General features: G+C 36.1%; 1 protein-coding gene across 2 annotated transcripts in view; it reads right to left on the bottom strand.

Annotated features, from left to right (window-relative positions):
* Nucleotides 1-8,652: 8,652 nt before the first annotated feature.
* Nucleotides 8,653-22,939, bottom strand: part of LOC121327840 (male-specific lethal 3 homolog) — a 33,545-nt gene continuing 19,258 nt past the window's right edge. For both annotated transcript variants that reach the window (XM_041272089.1, XM_041272090.1), the window contains 5 exons: nucleotides 20,614-20,876; nucleotides 18,832-18,941; nucleotides 18,107-18,206; nucleotides 17,713-17,797; nucleotides 8,653-11,519 (listed from right to left, as the gene is read on the bottom strand). In XM_041272089.1, coding sequence (XP_041128023.1) covers nucleotides 11,420-11,519; nucleotides 17,713-17,797; nucleotides 18,107-18,206; nucleotides 18,832-18,941; nucleotides 20,614-20,876 — 658 coding nt within the window. In that variant the 3' untranslated portion in view covers nucleotides 8,653-11,419. The remainder of the gene's footprint in view (nucleotides 11,520-17,712; nucleotides 17,798-18,106; nucleotides 18,207-18,831; nucleotides 18,942-20,613; nucleotides 20,877-22,939) is intronic.

Raw genomic sequence — 22,939 nt, 5'->3', positions numbered from 1 at the left:
TGTGACCAGGACAGTGATATTTCAAAATATCACTATTTCCAATGGGAAAACGGGCAAATGTGTGTCTTTTTGTTCACATAAAGTCAGAAAAAAACAACATATGAATCCAAATTAACATGTATTTATACTAGAGTAATACAAAAATGACTACAAAAGATTTAGAAGTGAGTAGTTTTTCGAGATTTACGATTATACAGTATTTGCCCGTTCATGGTGGCACAAAAATAGGCTAGTTGTCTGTTATACTAAACTGCACTAAAGACAATACTTAAGCAATACAATAGTTTCAGTGCACTTCAGTGGGATCACACAACTACAAAACGCTGTGTGGAAACCAATCAAATTGCAAATCAACCTCTTTTCAATTTAACCACACTCATCTGGTACTAATGACAAACAGTAGATCACCTAACCTTGGATGTGTGGCCCTTAGACTGCCACAGCTCAGACTGCCCTTAAATGTGTGACCCTTTGACAGCTGGCGCTATGAATGGCTGGCGTTCTAAGACACTGTTTGCCTATTTATGCTGTCCTGCAGGTCAAGAGCTGGTCCAGTTTACACACTATCTAAATTCGCTTCAATCAACCACAGCTCTGAACACTTTAGACAATTAATTCCTTCAACCAGCTAATGTAGTTACATCAGCAACAAGCATTCAATTGTACTTATCAAAATCACTAGTGTCTTGCTTCTGAGTGCAAACAGCAAAACACAATCCAAGCAAGACGGTCACTAGAACAAATGATTAGCCAAGGGAATACCAGATACAAAGGAAACAAAAATCCATTAGATGTAGCATTTACATAACAATGAACAATAAATCACTTGTTTTGTGACTTTTAGTCTGAAAGTACACCACTTGATTTGGAAATTGCAGGTTTAATTTAAACGGCAAGTGACTTGCAAGTGATTTGAATCGTGGTTCACTTGCAAACCAACCTTTTTTTATCAAGTTTGCTCTGGTTCGTTTTGGACCAGAAAAACTCAAGCAAACTTGAGTTTGCATTCAAATGTGTTTGTTTGGTTCACTTGCAGCTCCATCTAGACTAGAGTTCTATTGGTTTCACATTGCACTTTCCAAACGCACTCATCTCCCTTGCTGATTACTAGAACAGAAATTCTCTCTGGAAAAGCATTTTTCATCAAACCCAACATGGAGAATACTTTATGTGATGTGCAGTTGTTCATGTTCTTTTGTTTTATTTGCTGCTTACAAGATGGAGGAAATTTGTGAGTGACCGTTGGTGTTTAGAAGACATTTCAAGCAAATGCAAATACTGTATTACAGTGGCGTGCCTTTAATCATGCCTTATTGACCAGTGTCTTTCTACCAAAAACAATCATCCTTTACCAGGTGATTATGAAAAAGATGTACATAATGTACCTTCAACAAACTGCAATTAAGCTGTTATTGACAATAATATTTTTGCACGATATATGTAAGTACACAGTTGTATCAGAAAAGGGTTTGGGTTTTGGATATAGCTTGCAAAAAGATTTACAAATTAAGTATATTGTAACTATACATAATAACAGTGCAATTATGTAAATAAGTAAGTACATTTAAACATTTATATAGCGCCTTTCATACAACAGTATCTCAAAGAGCTTTACAAGTCAATAAAAACAAATTACAATAAAATGAATTAAAACTATTTAAAACATCATTAACATGAAAAAAAATAAATCAAAACACCAACAAAAACATCCATATTAGACAGGGACATGTTTAACATTTAGTATAAAATGCTAGTCTAAAAAAGTGAGTTTTTAATCTTGATTTAAAAATATTAAGTGACTCTGCATCTTGTAGTTTATTCCACAATCTGGGAGCAGTGTAACTAAATGCTCTTTTTCCTTTCCTTTTGGTCTTAATATTTGGGAGGGAGAGAAGACCAGAATCAGCTGACCTTAAAGCATGTCTAGGAACAGGGACAAAAGCTGTTTTAGATAATCAGATGCCAGGCCATGTAATGTTTTATAAGTCAAAAGTAGGATCTTATAATCAACTCTATCTTAGTGGACGTCAGTGTAGAGAAGCAAGCATTTGGTCACTTTTTTTTTTTTACTAAGCACATGTGCTGCTGCATTTTGAACAAGCTGTAGCCATGAAAAGGTATTCTTTGGTAACCCAGCAACAAGAGCATTGCAGTAAAAGTCTAGATTGGACAAAAGCATGAATTAGCTTCTCAGAATCAGTAATGAAAGACAAGACCTAATCTTATAAGAAATATTATGTAGATGATAAAAAGACACTTTGGTGACAAAACATATATAAGCCTCAAAACATAAATCAGAATCAAATATGAATCCCAAATTTCTGGCCACTGATTTTGGGTTTGAATTTAAATTACTCAATTTCAGAGATTTGGTAAATTCCAGTTGTTGCTGAGAACCCAAAATTAAAACTTTTGTCATATCTTAGTTTAACTGCAAAGAATTCTGAGAAATGCAGATGTGTACATCATTCAGAAACACTATTAAATCAAAGACTACAGAGGTATCCCCAGGTTTTACAGAAATATAAAGCTGTGTATCATCAACATAGCTATTTCCAACAACGGTAGCATGTATAATAAAAATAATATGGGACCAAGAATGGAATCCTAGGGAATGCCGCTGGCAACTGTAGATAATCCTAATGCTGAATCTCCCAAGGAAACACAATTCTGCCTATTAAGATATGATTTAAACCAGTTTGGTACAGTTCTAGACAACCCTACCTAGTTTTTAAGGCGGTCCATTAAAATGGTATGATCAACAGTATCAAATGCTGCACTTAGGTCTAATAAAACCAGAATGGAAATATATCCAGTGTCTGCATTTACCAACAAGTCATTTACAACCCTAGCCAGTGCAGGCTCTGAGCAGGTTGAAAGCCTGATAGGAACTTTTCAAGAATGTTACTGTTATCAAGAAACATATTAGGTTGATTAGCTACTACCTTCTCCAAGATCTTAGCTATAAATGGTAAATTGGAGATAGGTCTAAAAATGCTCAAAACTGCAGGATCTAAATTAGATTTTTTGAGTAACGGCTTAAGCATGGCAGTTTTAAAAGCAGTTGGTACTGTTCCAGTTGACAAAGATCTGTTAATAATTTCTAAAACAAAGTCACATAGATCACTAAAAATGCCTTTGAGGATTTTCATTAGAATTGGACCAAAACAAGTGTAAGCGTTCATCTGCATCACTGACTTATTCAGATCTTCTATAGTAATCAGGGAAAATGATTCCATAAAATAAGTCTAAATCAGCACTATTGATCAGAATCACCCTGAAAAATATGATCCCTAATATTAGTAATTTTACTTTCAAAATAATTAAGCAATGCCTCACAGTTAGCTGCTGTGGCTTCGATATGAGGGGGTGCAATCCATGATGGGTTGAAAAGAGTGTTGGACTTCTTTCAAAGCATTATTGTACTCCATCCTATGCTGTTTCCAGATATCATGATGAATATACAATTTTGTAGTCCTCCATCTGCATTCTAGTTTAAGCCCTTCCCTTTTCTTTCGGCATATGTCAGTGGTTACCAAGGTGAGGTTCATTTTGAAGAAACTTTATGAGTTTTAACCGGGGCCACTGCAAAAGTATTTGATAAAAGAAAATTATAATTATCAAGCACCCTATTAAGTGAAAGAGACGGAGCAGCAGTGAGCAATGATTCCCTCAGTATATCAGAGAGCCTGGATGCAGTCGATGCATTTATTTTTAATGTAATGCACGGCACTCTTAGTCTGTAAAGGCAACTTAATCTCAAAAAGAATAGCCAAATGATCAGATATAGTAGGATCCAATGTTGATAATGTTTGAACATCTAAACCATGAGAAATGACTAAATCTAATGTATGGCCATGATTGTGAGTAGGCCCTGTAGCATGCTGAGTGTAATCAAGAGAATCTAAAAGCCTTAGAAATTCCATAGATTTTGGATTAGATTCAGCATCAACATGTATATTAAAATCTCCAAGTAAAAGGACCCTACTGTGTTTAGCAGAAAGCGATGACAGGAAACTGGCAAATTCTGTCAGAACAGATTAATTAAATTCAGGCAGATGGTGTATGACTACAATTAGAACAGGTAATTGCATATTTAACATTAGTGTCAACAATTGAAATGAAAAATAATATGAATTATTTTATTGATTAATACTGAGTGACAAATAGTGGCAGCTCCGCCTGCAAAAAGGTAAAATGTTGTAGAGAAGCCTCTATCAGGGAAATCCTATCATCAACACTGAACCATGTTTCCATTAAACATACACTGTCAAGGTTGTGATCTGTAATAAAACCATTAATTAAAAAAAAAAAATTTGATAGCGATCTAATATTTAATAATGCGAAACATAATATTTGCAGCTGGCAATGTTGGAGCAGGGTTAAAATTTTGGAGATTATTAAGGGTAGCCCCTAAGCTTTACATACAGGCATAAACAGGAGCCATTTAATTGTATAATTTCTATTTTCTTAAGCAAATCAGTCTCAACTGTATTTGTTCTCCCTCCTCTCTAGTTTAAATGATTAGCTAAATTAGGTTCCATACTTTCTGACAATCTACTTGCCCCCAGTTTGGAAATATGCTATTCATGGATAGCAGATACCATCCATTTTGTTATTGGGTATTCAGTCTGTGTATGCTTGTAGCATTTAGGTTAAAACAGGTATATTATATAAAAAAACAAGGTTTTCAGAAATCACAAATACATGGCATATAATTTGTAATGTATCTGTCACCCATCAAATTCTTGAAGTAAAACTGCAGACAAACGTTTGCTTTCACACAGTATATGTATTCTCAAAGGTTTACACCCTCCATTATACTGTAATGAGAGTCAGTAGTTCAGCCATGTTTCAGTTCATAAGAGGTATCTTTTGTGAATAATTATCTGAGCAATTACCAGTGGATGGGAACGCCATTTACCAGGGATTAACTAGGTTTTAATTAATCATTCCTGCTTTGTTAAATGAACATAATGATGACTAATTAGCTACAATATGACATTTAATAATTACAATGAAAATAATTACTTCATTTAAAATCAACTCTGAGCAAAGGGTACTTTCTGGACAGGGTGGCCCAAGCACATAACCTTTCCAATGCCACACTGGTCAGTTGGTTAGAGCCAAGTACACCACGATACTGTGGTCAGTAAAATAATGAGGGATGTTGGAAATATAAAGTCAGGCTGACCAGGCTTAGAACAAGCTAAATGTGACAGAACTAAAAAGCTAAATAAGATAAAGTCAACACAATTCTGAGAATTGAAGGCATTAACAAAACGGCATCTCACTGGCTGTGAGCTTGCCCTCATGGCTCTGGGAGTATGACCTCAATCCTGACCTGCACACCTCCTTGAAACCAATGTCACTTGTTACCCCAGACATTGAGACTTGAGGCTTGTGGAGCAGCTCAATGCACCACCTAAAATAAGATTATTTAGCTATAAAATGCCTGTTACGTTTTATTTTAAGAAGCCAAGGTACCAATTACTATCCATTTACATGGCCGTTATTGCAAAGGAAAACATCTCTCTCTGCGTCATTGGATTGGGTCATTTAACTAATACTGTGTTGAATTATCAAGTTGTTTATACACACTACATCTTGTTGAATTGCTTTGACAATGTAAATTTGCAATAATAGCCTGTTTCCCTGTGTTTAATATGGCACACATTCCCAATAGTAATAAATAAAAGTGAAACCTTTTAGAAGTAGATCAAATTTAAAATCCGGTCCTAGAGTGCCAGAATATTTGTATTGTGTGTGCAGTTTACAGTGCTGGTACTGGCTCCGTTTAAGCTGAAAATGAAACACACATAAACTATTTATTTATTTATTTTTATCTTTGCAACATTAAAAAGCTTTAAATCGTAATCTAAATGTGTCATTATTGTTAATTAATGTCTCTTGATTTTACACATTTAGGTTAATGCTTAACGACTGTAAATGTTATTTCAAGTGTGTAGTTTTCCTTTTCATCTTAAAAAGAGCCAGCAACAGCACTGTGCACACACACACAATACAAATATTCTAGGACTATATTTAATATTTCATGGTTTACTTTTATTTATTACTATTAATCAACATTTAAAAACTTGAATTTACCTTTTCAAACTTTAGCTTTCCTATACTGCAGTAGCCTTTAAGTTCTACATTTTGAGTTTTTTTTTTTTTTTTTTTTTTAAGATGATACAGAAATTGATAGGGGCAAATTGGAAATGGACAGACCAATTGGAGTTGCTAAGTTGTGTAAAAAAGGATTCTTGTCACCCACTAATGCAGTAAAACAACCCAGTTACCCCTAAATTGTTAGGGGTTGCACTCCTGGGAATCAGAACATTTGCTATTTAGAAATACACCATTTTTAAAAAAGTTTTTAAAGAGTCAGCTTTCTGAGCACTGAAGTTGAAGAGGCCAGTGATAAAATCAGGTTACAAGCTCCAGCACAGGGTTGTTTGGAATTGCACTGTTCAGGGAATTAAAACAGATCTCACAATGCAATACTGCTCCCATCAGATACTCTAATTGGATTTGCTTTAAATCTCATAATATTTATTTGCATTATATAACACTGTTTTAGTTCACCAAGACATCTGGATGGCTTTGCACATACAGCATGCAGTATATTAATTGTCAAATGACACAACTATAGGTCAGACATACAATTCTCACTGTAAACTAGTTAAATTCCCTGGAAATGACTAAGATAAATTATATAAAAACTAAGTCTAGCTACATTTAAACAGCACATATTTCTAAGAAGCACATGGGGCCATGCACTATCCTGAAGGAAAGATAACCACTGGCCTGCACACATTATTGCGGTAATCAAATGAAAGTGTGATGCTGGAACTGTGCGTAGGCCTTCAACTGAAGCAGATGTGTGCAAAGAATAGTTAATTTAATTTGTACAATTTGTACCCAAGGCTTAAATCAATGCATTGGCATGTAATGCAGGAGAGTATTGCAAGATATTTTAAATTTGAATGTATTTATCTACGAATGCAATTAGCTATATTGTTTTAATCTCATAACAGTTTCTTATATTAGAAGCTACAGTATAACCCGATAAAATAAAAAATAAAAATAAAAATCACAACCAGTAGCAGTTTCGATTACAGGTAGAGAATTGCCATTGGCATAACTATCGTCTCACACACTGAATAGTTACCACAGCCACGCTAGAACGTTGTCAAGAAGAAATGACAGTATAAAAGAGCTGATCAGTGTTAAAGTATCAGTATCACATCCATAAATATGTAAGGTGTATTGGCCCTTATTGTGCAGTTTTTATTGTGCAGTTTCCTGTCTTCCCAGGTCAGTTGAAAAAGCTTGATGTACTGTGAAAGTGTGTTTGCTGGCCCTATTTAAACAGTATATGGTTCTGGTGTTGGTGTGTCAAGAAGTCTCAGACTCTTGGTGGCCTTTCACACCTAGTTCGTTTGATTGTTTGATGCGGATTGCAGTGCGGTTCGGTTCCTTTTGGAGCTATATGTGAAACCTTTGACAGTGATAATCACAGCAGGATGCAAATCAAACCAAATGAACTTAGATCACTAGAAAAGGAGGTCTCTTAGTTTGAAAGCAAACATTGGAAAGGGTACTTACAAGATAGTGCTCCTACATTGTTCAGGATAAAACCCCTATTTAAATATATTTAGAAAATAATTTATATAAACTACTCGGGATTAATAGAAATAGTTATACAGGGCCAAAACAAATGGTGACTTAACAGGCAAACATGTACGTTTTCTGGCTTCCTGTGAAGGCTGGTAACATTCATTAACCTTTTAGAGAGAATGGATTGTCTATCTTGGCGTAACAGCTCTACGATGGTAACTAAAAGGGAGAACACTTAATATATTACTAAATACCTGAATACTTAGTGTAAAATACATGGTTTTCATTTGCATAAATCAATACTGTGAGGTACAACACATTCATATTTTTAAATAGGTGACATGAATCCAGAACTTCAAAAACACTTCATCATAGACAAGGTAAAACTCGTAGCATTACACGAATGAAGGCACTAGCTAAAACATTTGTCTCATTAGTTTCTTATTTATTTTATACTTTGGACATTGCAGAGGACACATCTGGTAAATTTAAAAAGACCCAACTTCCATGTGATGGTTTTAATATTCTAAAGAAAACAAAAAGATAAAAGTTCTGGAATGGCCTTCAATCCAATAGAAACACACTAGAAAAAAGCTGCAGCCAAGCATTGTGTATCCCATCTGTCTGAGCTGAAGGAAATAAGATTTCACAAACAAGATGTAACATACTGGTTAAGAGTGAGAATAAACATCTGAAAGCTATAATAAAGCAAAAGGAGGACACAAAATACTAAAGCAGGTGTGACAATACTTTAGTCATGAATGAATACTTAAATGAAATGCATTTTTGTTTCTTAAGAGTAATTGTTAATTACTAGAAATTGTATATTTTGCTTTTTGATTTATTAAAAAGTGGTTAACATTGTCTAAATGCTTGTCCTTAATCTTATCTTGAATTCTAGTATAATAAGCAGAGGGAGCCAACACTTGTCTGCGACTGTATTTCTATAACAGAAGTACACTAGATGTAGCACTGTAGAAACAGGTTTCTGACCCTTACTTAACCAGATAGCTATTCATTCAAAAATAGGAATGATGTTGTGGCTTCTTCAACCACTTGCTTGATGATGCTACAGATGCACTCAGGAAAGAGACAAGTGCAGAACTCCTTGCATTAAAAGCATATCAGGTTTCCTGGACTACACTTTTACAGTGCATTAGTTTCACACCCCACATTAATGACAATGAAGATATAAGGCTGCATAAACAATACAAAAGTTATTGTCTACAGGTACCAACCAGAAAATACAATTTCAATGGTTCAGTTAGAGAGAGAGAAAAAAAAAAAAGTAAAAGTAAAATGCATACTATGAGCCATCTCTTGTGTTTAGATTTTTTATTTTATCGCAATAAATGTTTTGTTAGACTATAAACGCTACGGCTAAAAATGTTGCATCCTCTAGAATTTTATGAGAATGTTTTGGTATGTAATTCAGTATGTTAACGTAACATTATTCAACAGGTTTCATTTGACGCAAAATGTGTTAATTCTATAAGGTGATGCAAAACATTTGGCCATAGTTGTACTGCACACTTGATTGTTTACATAATCTGTAGATAAAATAAGATTTGGCTGTTACTTACTACAATGCTGCAACACTAAATTGAATCTTCACATAAAAATCGAAGATTGACTGTATTCTTGTTGTCTGTGGCAGATTAAACAGTCATTGTTTAAAATGCCAAGATGACAGCACTAAATGTTTGCTTGGAATAAATAAAGGATTACCATATTGATCTCTACATCCAATTTCTACAACAGCACTTTTTTTTTTTTTTTTTTTTTTTTTTTTTTTTTAAATTGGAGCTAACATTGAGGTACTGTACTGTGCTATAGCGAATTACCACCAACACTGCAGAGAGTCCATGTAGAATTCTGGACCCCACCTTAAGGGGTCCAGTATGGATTCATCCAGAGAAACAGCTACTTGAGGTGGAGGTAATATTATTATTATTATTATTATTATTATTATTATTATTATTATTATTATTATTATAATACCCAACTGTGCTGTGCATAATGAGGCTGTAATTATATCGAGAGTTAATGGCAACATAGAAATAATAAGAGCGCTAGCTCGAGTGATTCATCAATGTCTCCAGAAGCCAGAGATGATGATATATGTGGTGACATACCAGACAGAAATGTTAGAACTAGCACTATTTAACAACTGAAGTAGTGTTAAGAACACCACCAGAAAATATAATTAAAAAAAAAAATAATTAACAATTCATTTTAAACGTCATTATTATTTTTACTTTATTAACATCTTTTTGGGTGGGGGGACACTACATATATTATTACAAAAGAATTTAAGTAGAAAAGTTTCTTGGCTTTTTTTGGAGAGTGCAGTTGGATGATTTCCTTGTCACTCAAGAGCCTCTGCTTTGGGCATGTGTCTGACATAATTTCTTACTAAATTTCTGTTGCTTATTATTTTCTAAGAGTACTTGTATTCTGCTGTTCCACAAATTTCTCCTCGTCTTCTGTAGATAAAACTTAACCTGCAGCCATTGCTGTTTGTTTTGATATTGACATTGTTTTGTCCCTGTACTGGTGGCAGAGTTTGTTTTTAAAAACAGGTTAGCAGTTCAATCTTATACACAGGCATTATCTTATTGTACCTCAACTGTGTACAAGACTAAAACACCAAAACTATCGTTCACCATGTTTTATAATGGTATTAACAACAACAACAACAATAATAAATAAACACAGCAACAACCCTGCTCCTTGTGGATGCAGACAATTAGTCAGTTTCAGCAAGGACCTCATCCTATTACAGACAGGTAAAAGAAAAAAAAATAAATCATACAATTTTCGCAATAATGTCGTACCAGCTACAAGCATACCAAGTACATACCAAAATACATTGCATGTAACCGGCACAGCTGCATTTATCATGTATGTATTATTCTGTTACCAGAGCCTCTCTGCTGCTCTATATTCTGTATCTCATGCACTCACTTCTCATGTGAAGTGTTGTCTTCCATGTGCTCAGCAGAGCTGCAACAAGAGCAAAGCATTTCAACGAGTCTGAAAAACAGCACTGATGCAATAGGGCAACATCACAGACCAGCCATGTCCAACCATTTTATAGACATATTAGTTCTAACAATACACGCAAATATTTTAGAGAAATAAAAAGGGCCAGTTATGCAATCAAGAAGTACTTGCCCTGTAGTGTTACTTACTCACATACTAGAAGTCACTAATTGTGACTCTTGCTTGTTTTTAACAGAAGAGATGTTGTACTGTAAACAACCAATGTGAAGGAGAGTTTATTTAAGAAAGAAACATACTTCTGAAACAAGATTTTTTTTCATATTATATTCAAGTTCCTATTGAAAGTGAAATAGTTTCTTTACATTAAACCATTACGAACAAGTGGTTCTATTCCATGGAACTGTATTTAAAACAACTTCAAACTGCCACAGAAACATTACATAATGAACAGCATATTTACAGTAATGCTTGTCCACATTTTCTGCCCAAAAACAAAACTGAACAGCTACACCAGGAAGAGGAATGCAGTCATTTAGCATTAAAATGTCAATGCAAGGCTCATACAAAAAAGGATGCAGTGCAACAGAGAAACGACAAAAGATTAAATGTGGTTCCAGTCTTCACCACTGTATATCACTTCCAAGCAGCAGTTTGTTATAAAGGTACTAGGCTTTATGAAGGTCGTTCAAAGTCCTCTAATGCTTCAGCTGTTAGCGACAGGGCAAAAAAGCTGTAATGTATCGTGCATTAAGTGAAAAGTTCCGATCCGTTTCCATTATTGATTTCTGAATCAGTAGATCGCTCGTGGGTGTTTCATACTGTAGTGGGCCTCTGACGCAGATACATATGCAGATTCGGGAAAGAAATCCTCATGGAACTCTGCCAAAAACCTGAAAAAAAAAAAAATCAAATAAAAAAATCAACACAGGTTTTTAGTTCGCTTCTGCAGGTGATTCATAAAACGTACTCTGTTTGCAACTCTGAAGAGCTCAAAAAACTCTTCCAGTCATGACAACATTGCAAACTGCAGAATGTAGCATTTGCTGTCCACCACTGGTGACAGTTCCAGAATGTGTCGTGTGAAAGTCAGTATCAGATATTATATATAATACACACATATATTATATACAGATCACAACATCATCTTGGTTAACCATTAAATTGGCTTATATAATGACATACACACATATATATTATACAGACACACACATTATCTTGGCTAAACCCATTCTTAATGCTTTAAAAATATTTAAGCACATCTGTAATGATTTTTCACATACAAAAAAATAAACAAACCACACCTGTCTACTGATAAAGTAGTTGTTTTCTACGGGCCCTGATTTTGAGGAAACTCGGTAAAAAAGCAAACGTAAGGACCAAGTGCTTCATGTTTGCGCTGTATTGCACAGTCCCCGTCACGTTGTGATTTGGAAGGGAATTTGAACTGGCCACTAGCGAAATTCCGTTAGAACTGACTTTTGGTCTTCCGAATATGTTTGAAAACTAACATTAAAAGAAGGAGCACTTAAACGTGACATGATCTGAAATAAAATTACTAAAATGCTGGTATGAAATATGGGCTTTATATTATTTAAGAAAACAGTTCATTTTTTAGAAAGCTGAGGTACAGTGGTAAAAAAATACCTGAGCTGTCCTAAAAATAAATGGTACACTGTAAACAATTAGCCTTTACTAAATAATGTTTAAGTCAAATAAGTCATGCACATAAAAGTTAAAGTTTTATACTAGCCCAGGTGGCACAGTTAAATCAGTTACTTCAATTGTACTACATTTCTTGTTGCTTTGCTCTTAATTTTACCTCATAAGAAATCCAAAAGTTATAATCCAACATGTGTCCAAAAGCCTCTAAGACTTCTTTCCTGTGTAAAATACAAATGCCCTCATTGGAGCGCAACCAGAAAATACAGTCGTTTTTATCAATGTATATTAAATAAAGGGCTTCATGCACACCTGTGTTTGGGTCAGTGTTAACCATGAATGCAGAAAGATTGTGCTTTACTGATTAGTACTCAATTATGTAACGAGTTGAAAACTGCAAAGATCATGAGCATTACAGAACGCTCAGAGCAGAGCTCTCCATAGGCAGAAATCGCCAAACGCCCGCCTAACATCAGAGTGGAAATTCACTCAAATCGAATTCACGCATGCATACAGGTGGATGATAATTTTGAAAATATACTAACCTTTGATCTGCTAAAAAGAATACGTAATCCCATTAAATGAAATCAATTCAAGGTCATTTGCTTTCCCTTTCATTTTTATGCCAGTAACTTTCAGTCTGATGCACCATACCCTGAAACACTTCATATGCATACTAAGCGCACATCCACAAAGTCAGAAAATAGTTTCAATGTAAATCTGGTTGGCATTATATAAATATTTTATATAGCTCCTTTCATAGTGGACCACCATCACAAAGCGATTTACAAGACCGTGGCAAAAAAAAAAAAAAAAAAAACACACCAAACATAAAAAAGCATAATACATGAAATACAGTGAAAAACAATGCATAATACATTAAATACAAGGCTAAGATGTAAAAAGAATTCTAAAACATTGTGGATGCAGGAGAGAAAAAAAAAGTAGCAACAACACAACAGATAGTAACAGATATCAGGGTTAAAGAGCATGGCAATCGAGAGAGAACAAGTGGGCCTTGAGAATTGATTTAAAGTGAGCAACAGTGGGAGCATCACACACCAAAGCAGGGAGAGTTCCAGAGTTGGAGCAATGAAGCTAAAACGAGAATTCTCAAAGTGTGGGAGATAACAATTAGACCAGAGCGGATGACCCCTTCTTGCGGGAAGGGACACAGCGGGTCAGCAGGTTGAGCAGGTACTCGGGATCTGTGTGCTGGACCACAGCAGAGGGGCTTCCAGGTTCGAGTTTTAAGTAGAGCTGGGTGTCATCAACATAGGAATGAAAGATGGCGGATGAGGTGACCCAAGGGAAGCATGTAGATGTTGAAGAGAAGAGGCACAAGGACAGACCCTTGAGGGACACCACAACTGACTGTGTTTGCGACACCACTGCATCCAGCATAGAAAACAGACTGCATGCGTCTGGAGAATTAAGAGGAAATCCAGGACAGACAGGTTCCAGAGAACTTCTGAAGGCAGTCAAGAAGAATGTCATGATCTATTGTGTCAAAAGCAACTATTAGGTCAAGGACGACAAGCACAGAGAGAGCAGCAGCACCAGTATTCATCAGGAGATCATTTACAATCCAGAGCAGGGGAGTTTCAGTACTTCAATGTGGCCGGATACCAGACTGCAGAGATTCAAGCAGATTTTTGTACGTGAGATGTCTCATCAGCTGACTAGCTACAACCCTTTCAAGAGTTTTGGACAGAAAAGGGAGACTGGAGGTAGAACAGAAATTAGATAAGACAGCCAGGTTGAGGGAGGGTTTTTTGAGTACCGGTGTAACTCGGGCAAGCTTAAGGACAACAGGAACCAAGCCTGAGTCTAGGGAGAGGTTGAGTGTGTGCAGAATGGAAGAAGCAAGAAGCATAGAGACGGACATGATTAGTCAGCAAGAGGTCCAGGGGGGCACGTGGCAGTACTTGATTTGAACAGTAAGCCGGAGACATCAGCAATGATGAGAGGAGAGAAAGAGAAGAGAGCATGAGGGGCAACTGGAAGAGCGTCAAGGTGGTCAAGCAGTAAACTGTGTGATGGGAGCGTAGAAAGAAAAAAAGAGGAGAAATCATGACAGGTAAGAGAGGAGGATGAACAGAAGATAAATCTATCTGTGGCTGGGTGTTAGGGTTGAGGCAATAAAAAAAATTATAAATATTTTAAAAAGGAAATGCAACCCCTTTAGAATATTCTCACTGTCCCAGAGCTACACCACACCAGAGTCTGCCAGTGGTTTTCAACCCCGGTCCAGAGGATCCACTGTGTCTGCTGGCTTTCATTCCAACCGAGCTCTCAATGACTTAACTAGGCTCTTACTTGAACTGATAATTACCTTAATTAGACCTTTAATTGTTTTCAGCTCTTGAACAGTTGCATATTTCAAGTTAGTTAAAACATTTTATAAGTAACTTGATCTCTGCAAATGTTTAATAGCTTAAAATTATTAAAAAGGTCTAATTAAGTCAATTATAATTTCAATTAACGGTCTAGTTAATAATTGACAACTCAGTTGGAATGAAAGCCAGCAGACACAGTGGGTCCCCAGGACCAAGGTTGAAAACCACTTGTCTATAACATTGTTTTAGCATAGACTAGTGGCGACACAGGCATGTTCACTTTATTTCAGAACAGTACAGCAGTCAGAATACATGAACAGCCATAACAAGAATGGACAAGCATAGATTAGATTAGTCTTTTAATCTCCTTTTTTCTTTTCTCCCTACATGGGTGAAAGTGGCCAATGATCATTTTGACAAACAGCTGGGGCAAAACCAGTCTTTCAGCTGGAAGGCTGGGGTTGTACATGCCGAGCCATTTCAGGACCACTACCTGTAGCAAATTTGAACTTGACTTTGTTAAAAAAGAAATTCAGAAATTACTTCACTTACAGCTTGTCATTTTACCAGATGGACCAACCAGACAAATCACACAAGAGGCTAGTTAACAGGTTTTTTTTTTTTTAAATGTAGCGTTTGCTCCAGGACTTACTGATTACCAAATTTACCAAAATTTTAGGGGGGCATTTTCTATTGAGGGGTCAATATGTTTTATGATTTCGAATTCAACACAACCACAGTATTTTTTATACAAACCAACACTTTACTGACCTTGTGTTTCTGAAGAACAATACAAAATAACAATCTAAAAACAAAATTCACAATATAATTTAAAATTCAGTCAGTCAGTCAAAAAAAAAAAAAATAGGTAGAAACAATGTGTCCCTAAATTACACAAGTCACTTTTTTTCAGCTGTTGTGCAGAAGATCCTTCTTTCCTTTACATTTCTGAATTTTGCCAGGGCCTTCCCACAATCAAACTCCTTCCAGTGAGGTCCCTTGACTCTTATGATAGGGAGGGGATTCCGTCTGTCACTTGCCAGTCTATTCCTGAGGGCTGTCTTCAACACAACACAGCCCTGAAGTCCCTCTCCAATAAGACTCAGGGAGAAAGCGTCATGGGACATAAGACGGTATATAATAGTATATATGATATATATATATATAATATATATATATATATATATATATATATATATATATATATATATATATATATATATATATATATACACACACACACATATACATATATATATATATATAATATATATATATGTAGGTTTACATTATATAAACCCCATTGTAAAAATCTGATATGCTCCAAAAGGGCAAAAATAAATACATAACACAATCTGTATTGTTAATATGTGAAGTAACATTATTAGAAAAATAATGAGTTCGCTAAGCCAACTAAATAAATAAATAACAAAATTACAACTGAAAAATTGCATATTGAAGCATAACTAAATCAGGCAGGCAAGACTGTGGTTTGGTCTAGCAGACAGATATGTTTACAATGTCCTGTTGTGTTTCATTGCCTGGTGGACCGTGTTCTTATTGTGTTATAAAACTAAAACATCAAAACATAACGCTGCTCTTCGATCCCTTTTTAATTCCGACACTGCAAGTTGCCGCTAGGAAGGTTAAAAAAAAAAAAAAGACTCGGAAAATCAAATCAAGCTCCACTGGTGATGCTGTCCCACTTATCTGTATATTTTTAGAAATGCAGTATTTGGCTATACCACAGCTTTGCCCACAAAGCACATCATTTTCCTTTCTCCTATATATAAAAATAAATAAATAAATAAATAAATAAATAATAATGCATAGTTCCCTTCCTGGAATTAAACATACAACTAGTGTACAGAGGCATTTTATTTATTTTAGTTGGTCTCAAATTATAGGCCTAATTACAAATTTAATAGGAAAGCATAACTGTGAAGCTTATTAGCTGAGGTACTGCATTAGAAATGACCACAGCAAATAGTGATTTGAGTCATTGTCTCCGATTCGGATGAAACTGATTTTACAGAGAAAAACAACTAATGCAGAACGGTTGGCCTTCACCACCACCGCCATCTTTCATTCCTATGTTGATGACACCCAGCTCTACTTAAAACTCGAACCTGGAAGCCCCTCTGCTGTGGTCCAGCTCTCGGCTTGTATTCAAAACATCGAGGCCTGGATGACTGGCTATTTTCTTCAGCTTAACACTAGAAAATCACAAGCCATAGCACAAGAAATTAGGGATGCACTGAATCCAAGTTTTTGTGATTTGGCCGAATATCGAATCTACATAAACTGTCAAGAAAAGTGTTGAATGAAAAACAGACTGGCAGCTACCAACAAGGGACGCGCACAATCTATAGTTCTGAACCTTTTAGTTTATAGTATTTCTATTACCGAATCGAATATCCCTGAATACGATTTCAGTTGGAAACTTACACAAATTTACCGCTAGCCCCCTCCCCCCATAATAGAAATGCCAAAATACAGAACTGTTTACTTTACCGTTACAAGAAAGGAGCTCACCATCGTTGCCATAAACCAGTCGTGTACTCAAGCCGGAATGCTCCGGAAAAATGTTACGTTACTTTGTTTCTATAGGCAGAATCTTGACTTAAGAATTAACTAAGAACAGAAGCCTCAACCTGGGATTTCTAATTTGAAACACCAACTTGCGAACAAGCTACTGTACTGCACTGCTCATCAACACTGTATCATATCCATACATGGGAGTAATACCATTAAATTGTGTAGCAACATATTCTTGCTGAGACAGACTAAAGTCACATTATCATTCAAAGCACAATACCATACTGCAGAGTGATTAATCTAGATTGATTATGATTAACAACGTATTAGACTGAACATCCATACTAATGCTTAACTGAATCTTAATTAATTATGGAAACTGTAGTGCACCCTTGTAAACTGACTAAAGGCAAGCGTCTACTGCTCAGGACAGACAGATAGATAGATAGACAGACAGATTAGACTGATATAGAAATGTAAAGAGTAGATATAGCTAATTTTTACTGAGACCGTAAAGTCATAGTTATTAATACAAGTTAAATGTTACCTCAGGAACAACTCCAGATGCTTCACTAAAGCCTTCAGATTTTTGTCAGGAATGTGCATCTTTCCCAGGATTTCCGGAAGCTTAACTGAAAACAAACATTTGTTTAGTTTTTTTTTTTTTTCCTTTCCAAACCCACACTATTTGAGGTCAACAGCTGACAAGTAGTAACACAAAGTTAAAACATTATAAAATAAAAAAATTTCGGTGTTTTATCCGAATTTTTTTACTCTCCTTTAAGAATTCAATTGATTCCTTTTAAGCATTTGTGTATCTCAATCACAACTGAAAAACACATTAATAGTAAAATTGATTTTACAAGTGTCCAGGGAGATTCCAAGCATGGTTACAGGGATTTTTGGAATAGAGTATGTATTTTATACACACACACACATACCAAAGAGGCGGAGCAGATGTTGTGATCCATACATGTATGATGGAGGAGGAGGCTGATCACTCTGTGGATAATTGTCAGGGGTCAGTTTCCAACACAGCACCTAAACAGAGGGAGGGAGGGGAAAAAAAACAAAACAAAACTTCCATTCAACATCAATTTAAGACTACAAGAATACCCCAAGCTACCTCTTCTCATGGTAAACCAAAATAACTGTAAATAGTGCAGGACTAAGACTATCAAAACACCACCATTACTAAAAGCATATATATCTCAGCTAGTTTGAATTCGAGGCATGGCGAATTTTAGGGCGCTCCAGTCTTGGTCTGCTAGTTGCTCTCCGGAAATATGAGAGGATCCCTAAAATATATAAAATCTCAACCAATGTGTCTGCATTAAAAAGTGTGCCAATAAGACTACACAAGTACACCCTGGATGAAAAAGCAGTTCAAACCAGTTTCAGACTAAACATTTCTGCGTGAACAAAAACAGTCAGCAAGTCTTTTTGCATTTATAATATTTTCATCCAAGGTCAGTTATTTTATTCTATAGTTTTCATATGTTGAACCACCTCACCCCACCCCACCTGTTTTCAAATGCAGTAGCACTTTACCTTATGTACACAACATACTGAATTCACAGATGATGCTAAATGTGATTGCAGAAAGGCACAACAACTTTCAGATGACCGAATAAACAATTATAGCTCATTTTATTCCCCACTTTACCTCATTCAATTCATTATTTCTCCTCCCTTCCCGTCCCGATAACACTGAGCTTCCCTCTTTGCTTGGTGTCAGTGTAACAGGAGAAGAGGAGCCGCTGTGAACAGGAGTTTCTGCAAGAAAAATAAGTTCCTGAGATACAGTACATCCGCAGGAATGACTACACATACAAAGATAGCACTCTGCATATCATGAGAAAGTAAATCACCATGACCAGTATCCACTTCAGCATGTATCTGTAAAAAGGCAAGTGTGACATTACTAACTGACAGTGACTAATGTAAATCCACAGGCTGGTACTCAATAACTATGCTAAAGAATGTTGTAACCAAGTTTTACCACAATTGGACAAGCAGTGCCCCAAATACAAGCAGGAGAGGACACACTGTATGCAAAGAGAGACAGACAAGCACCTCTTTATACCCACAGATTCTAATACTCTCAGTAACTTCTGCACAATCAAAACTGAACAACGAATTCTCAAAATATATGTAAAACTCCAAAATACATAAGTACATAAGCAAGTACAGGCACTTTCCCATCTGTATTGCCAGTGATTAAATAAATACATTTTCCATGTAGGTATGTACAGTTATAACCACAATGTTTGCATCACCTGGAAATTTATATATATACCAGTCCCCAGAATAGTAGTAGAGTATTTCATGTCACATTTTTATATTTCAATTTTTCATTACGTATATAGAAAACTACAAAGCAGTATGTAATTTAATATGTTAACATCTCATTATTCAGCAGTTTTCATCTGACTATAATGCAAAAATTGTTAATTCTATAGGGTGATGCAAAACTTTGTGCCATAGATTTACATTTCAGAAAGTGTCTCCGAATGGCTTAAACACAGAATATACATTTAAGTTGCTAAAATACATCTCAAACTACATCCTTTAAGTTGGTCAGACTTCAGGGCTTTGTACAATCCAATGTAGAAAGAGATGCAGAAGAAATAGACTTTTTTATATACAGTACCATGGGGTTTTAATCTTTAACCTTATTAAACCCTAATCAAGCCCAAGGATGACAAGAAGCTGGATTTTCAGTGGTCCTTTACTGACGGTTATGGCAAATTTCTTGCATAACTAAAGAATTGAAGGATACACTAATCCCTACAGTACTTGTCTCTGAAGAGAGACATGGGGGGGAAAAAACTGCCCGACGGCTTTCAATTAAAATGTACATCGGGACAATCCTACAGAGCACAAAACACACCACGGCCCCTCCAGTCTTCTTTATCCAGTGAAACGAAGGCCTAATAATTAGATCTAAAACCAAACACAGGTATAATCAATTCAAATTTATATCCATGCCTTTTGTGGTACAGAATGCAAGGATGTGTTTCATTAAATTCTGCATGCTTAGCTTCTGTTGCAGAAAAAAAAAAAAAAAAAAAAAAAAAATCAAAATCAGAGTTAATAACAATGATAAATGACATTCTTTAAACAGGGATAAACATGTGCCACAAGTGCATTCAGCATTCTATTTTAGAATTAGAGATCAAACTGTTAATTGCTCTAGTGTCCTATTAGAAGCCTCATGCAAACATTATATTAACACATTTTCCGTCGTACTTGAAAATTGTGTGAAGTACACAGTATATACATATTCTCAACACTTTATGATTTCCCAATCATTACTGGATCGATATTCAATTAAAAAAAAAAATCACGATTTAAAAAGTCACATCTTGTCTCCTGTAAATACCGTACAAGACACACGCTTACATTACATTTCAAACAGGATTAAGCTCTTAGCTTGCCTACGTACTCTTGTCTAAATGTAGGAACAGCTTTGGCAGTGGAGCAGGGGTCTCTGCATGACGGCGCTTGGGCTGTGGGGAGGCACTGCTTTCGGAGAGGCGATCTCCTCCGGATGCGTGTCTCGTCGACCTCCGTAGCGGCTGCAGGGCTTCGGGCTCCGCCTTCTTGCGCTTGGGTGTGGAGACTTCGTTCACTGTGGGCTGGCTATCCGTGGACTGGGGTGTGGAGGGGTGCAGAGGAGGGGGGCTGGGAGACAGCTCTTCAAGGCTCCTGCAAAAAAATCATAAATCGTTAAACCCCACTCAACAAATCAAAATGTTCAGTATATAATTTATCAAATGGAACACAGTCAAATCTAAAGAATAAATCTGGCCCAGGTCTCTTCTAAAAGACCATAAAAGACCATCTTATCAGTTTAGGTCAAAGAAACAGAGCTGACAAAACTCCCAGAAAACCGTAAGTCACATGGACAGCAAATGAAAAGTGTCTTTGGCCAGCACAACACTTTCCCACCCAAAGTGCTCAAGTCAAGACAAGTAAACAGAACATAAAACAGAGCCCTTTAAGAGTTAACACACCCGTCTACACTATTCTACAGCATATTTTGATATTTACATTGTTTATTGTCCCAAACAATTAAAAAATAATTTATTACAATTTATAATACTTCTGACTAATGAGCCAGTTGCTCGTCCTAAAGTGTTAAAGTAGCCTTAGGTCCTGTCCACACTGCATAACCAATCTCAAGAACCATACTCAAAGGTCCACACTGAAGTAACATTTCATGTTTAGTCGGGCTTAATGCATACAAACACTACTGAAATAGTTTGATTACAGTTCCTAGCAGCACAAGGGACTGTGGAAATTAATACGATAGTATCCCACCATGCAGTGTCTTGCAAATATGGAAGACATAGTGCTGCTTAGAATGAACATTACGGGTTTGTTTCTTAAAAACACAAGGCATCAGCGACAGAGAAGGCAGCAACGGTCTCGCCATAGGCAAGCCTTGCATGGGGTCCTACACTGGTTATGTTCTTTCAAAGCCTGCTTCTTGCAGGCAAGTAGACATTTGATCATAAATGGCTATTAATAGTCGTTCTCAACTCCTTTAGGCGCCTGTTCCGAGTACTGTAACTTCCACATGACAAAACATATCAGAAAGCATTTTGGGATATTGGAGGATACACAAAAATCGTAGTTCGGTATTACAGCGTCCACCGGACTTGAGACTACCCCGAGGTAGTCTCGAGTATGTATTAAAACACTGCACAGTGTAGATGCTAACCGTATTTAGCACTTTTAAGCCGGTTAAAAAAGGCAACTAATATGGTTTAAAAGGCATAGTGTGGACAGGGTTAAGTGACCGGTCCAGTCCTCCAAAATAGATCTGGAAACTCACCAGGATCACAAACTTCACAGAACTGTGCTTGTTAATGGAACAGTTTATATAAACACAGCAGTTTATAAAATATATATCCAGACCAAAAAATATTTTTAAATTAATTTACAGAACAGCCATTCTTCCCTCTAACCCCATTATCTTAGCATTTATTCAGGCAATTAATCAAACCGATAACAGTACACAGGGACTAACTATCAAAGAAACAGATGATTTGTGGAGTCAACCAACTGCTTTTGTCAATATCTGAGTGGGGTCGATTCAAGGACATGTTCCAAGCCGAGAATTCTACATGCAGCACAGCCTTTCCGATGCTAATAAACAATGGATTTTAAATGTAATAGCTTGTATTTGAAACATTAGATCCCTTTGTTTGAATTACATTTTGGACATAACAGAAAAATAAATACATTCAGAGCCGACCCTATTTGAATTAGTTGTAGTTTTAAATCTACATACTCTCCATCTAGGGCAAGTGCAGGGAGATACAGCTCATCTGCTACACTGCAGCACTGATATCAACTATATCAGCACCTAGATAAAAATGACAGTCAGGCTGACACACAGCTTAGGCCATGACAGTATTAGTTAGTTAATCCTCAATATCATGAAATTAAGATGGGAAGCCACCTCAATCAGCTTTAGATTTCAGTGTTGTCTAGGGGGAAGGGGGTGGGTATCTGAGGATCTGAGGAAAAAGTCAAGAGGCCAAATTTAAAATTGTTTAATATATTTAAGGGAATTTGCCTTAACAATGACTGCTGTAAATTTAACATTACAACCATTACTATCAGGAAAACGTAGACAATACATATATACACACACTTTTTAGTTTTTAGTTTATCTTGCAACTGAGGCCACACATGCTTTTAACAATTGAAATTAAAAGTTTTGTAAACTGTGCTGGGCTGTGTTGAACTGTGAGGTTGAT

Source organism: Polyodon spathula, chromosome 15 (assembly GCF_017654505.1).
Source record: "Polyodon spathula isolate WHYD16114869_AA chromosome 15, ASM1765450v1, whole genome shotgun sequence".
Classification (NCBI taxonomy): Eukaryota; Metazoa; Chordata; class Actinopteri; order Acipenseriformes; family Polyodontidae; genus Polyodon; species Polyodon spathula.
Note: the sequence above shows the minus strand (reverse complement) of the source record. Positions and strands in the feature narration are given on the sequence as shown.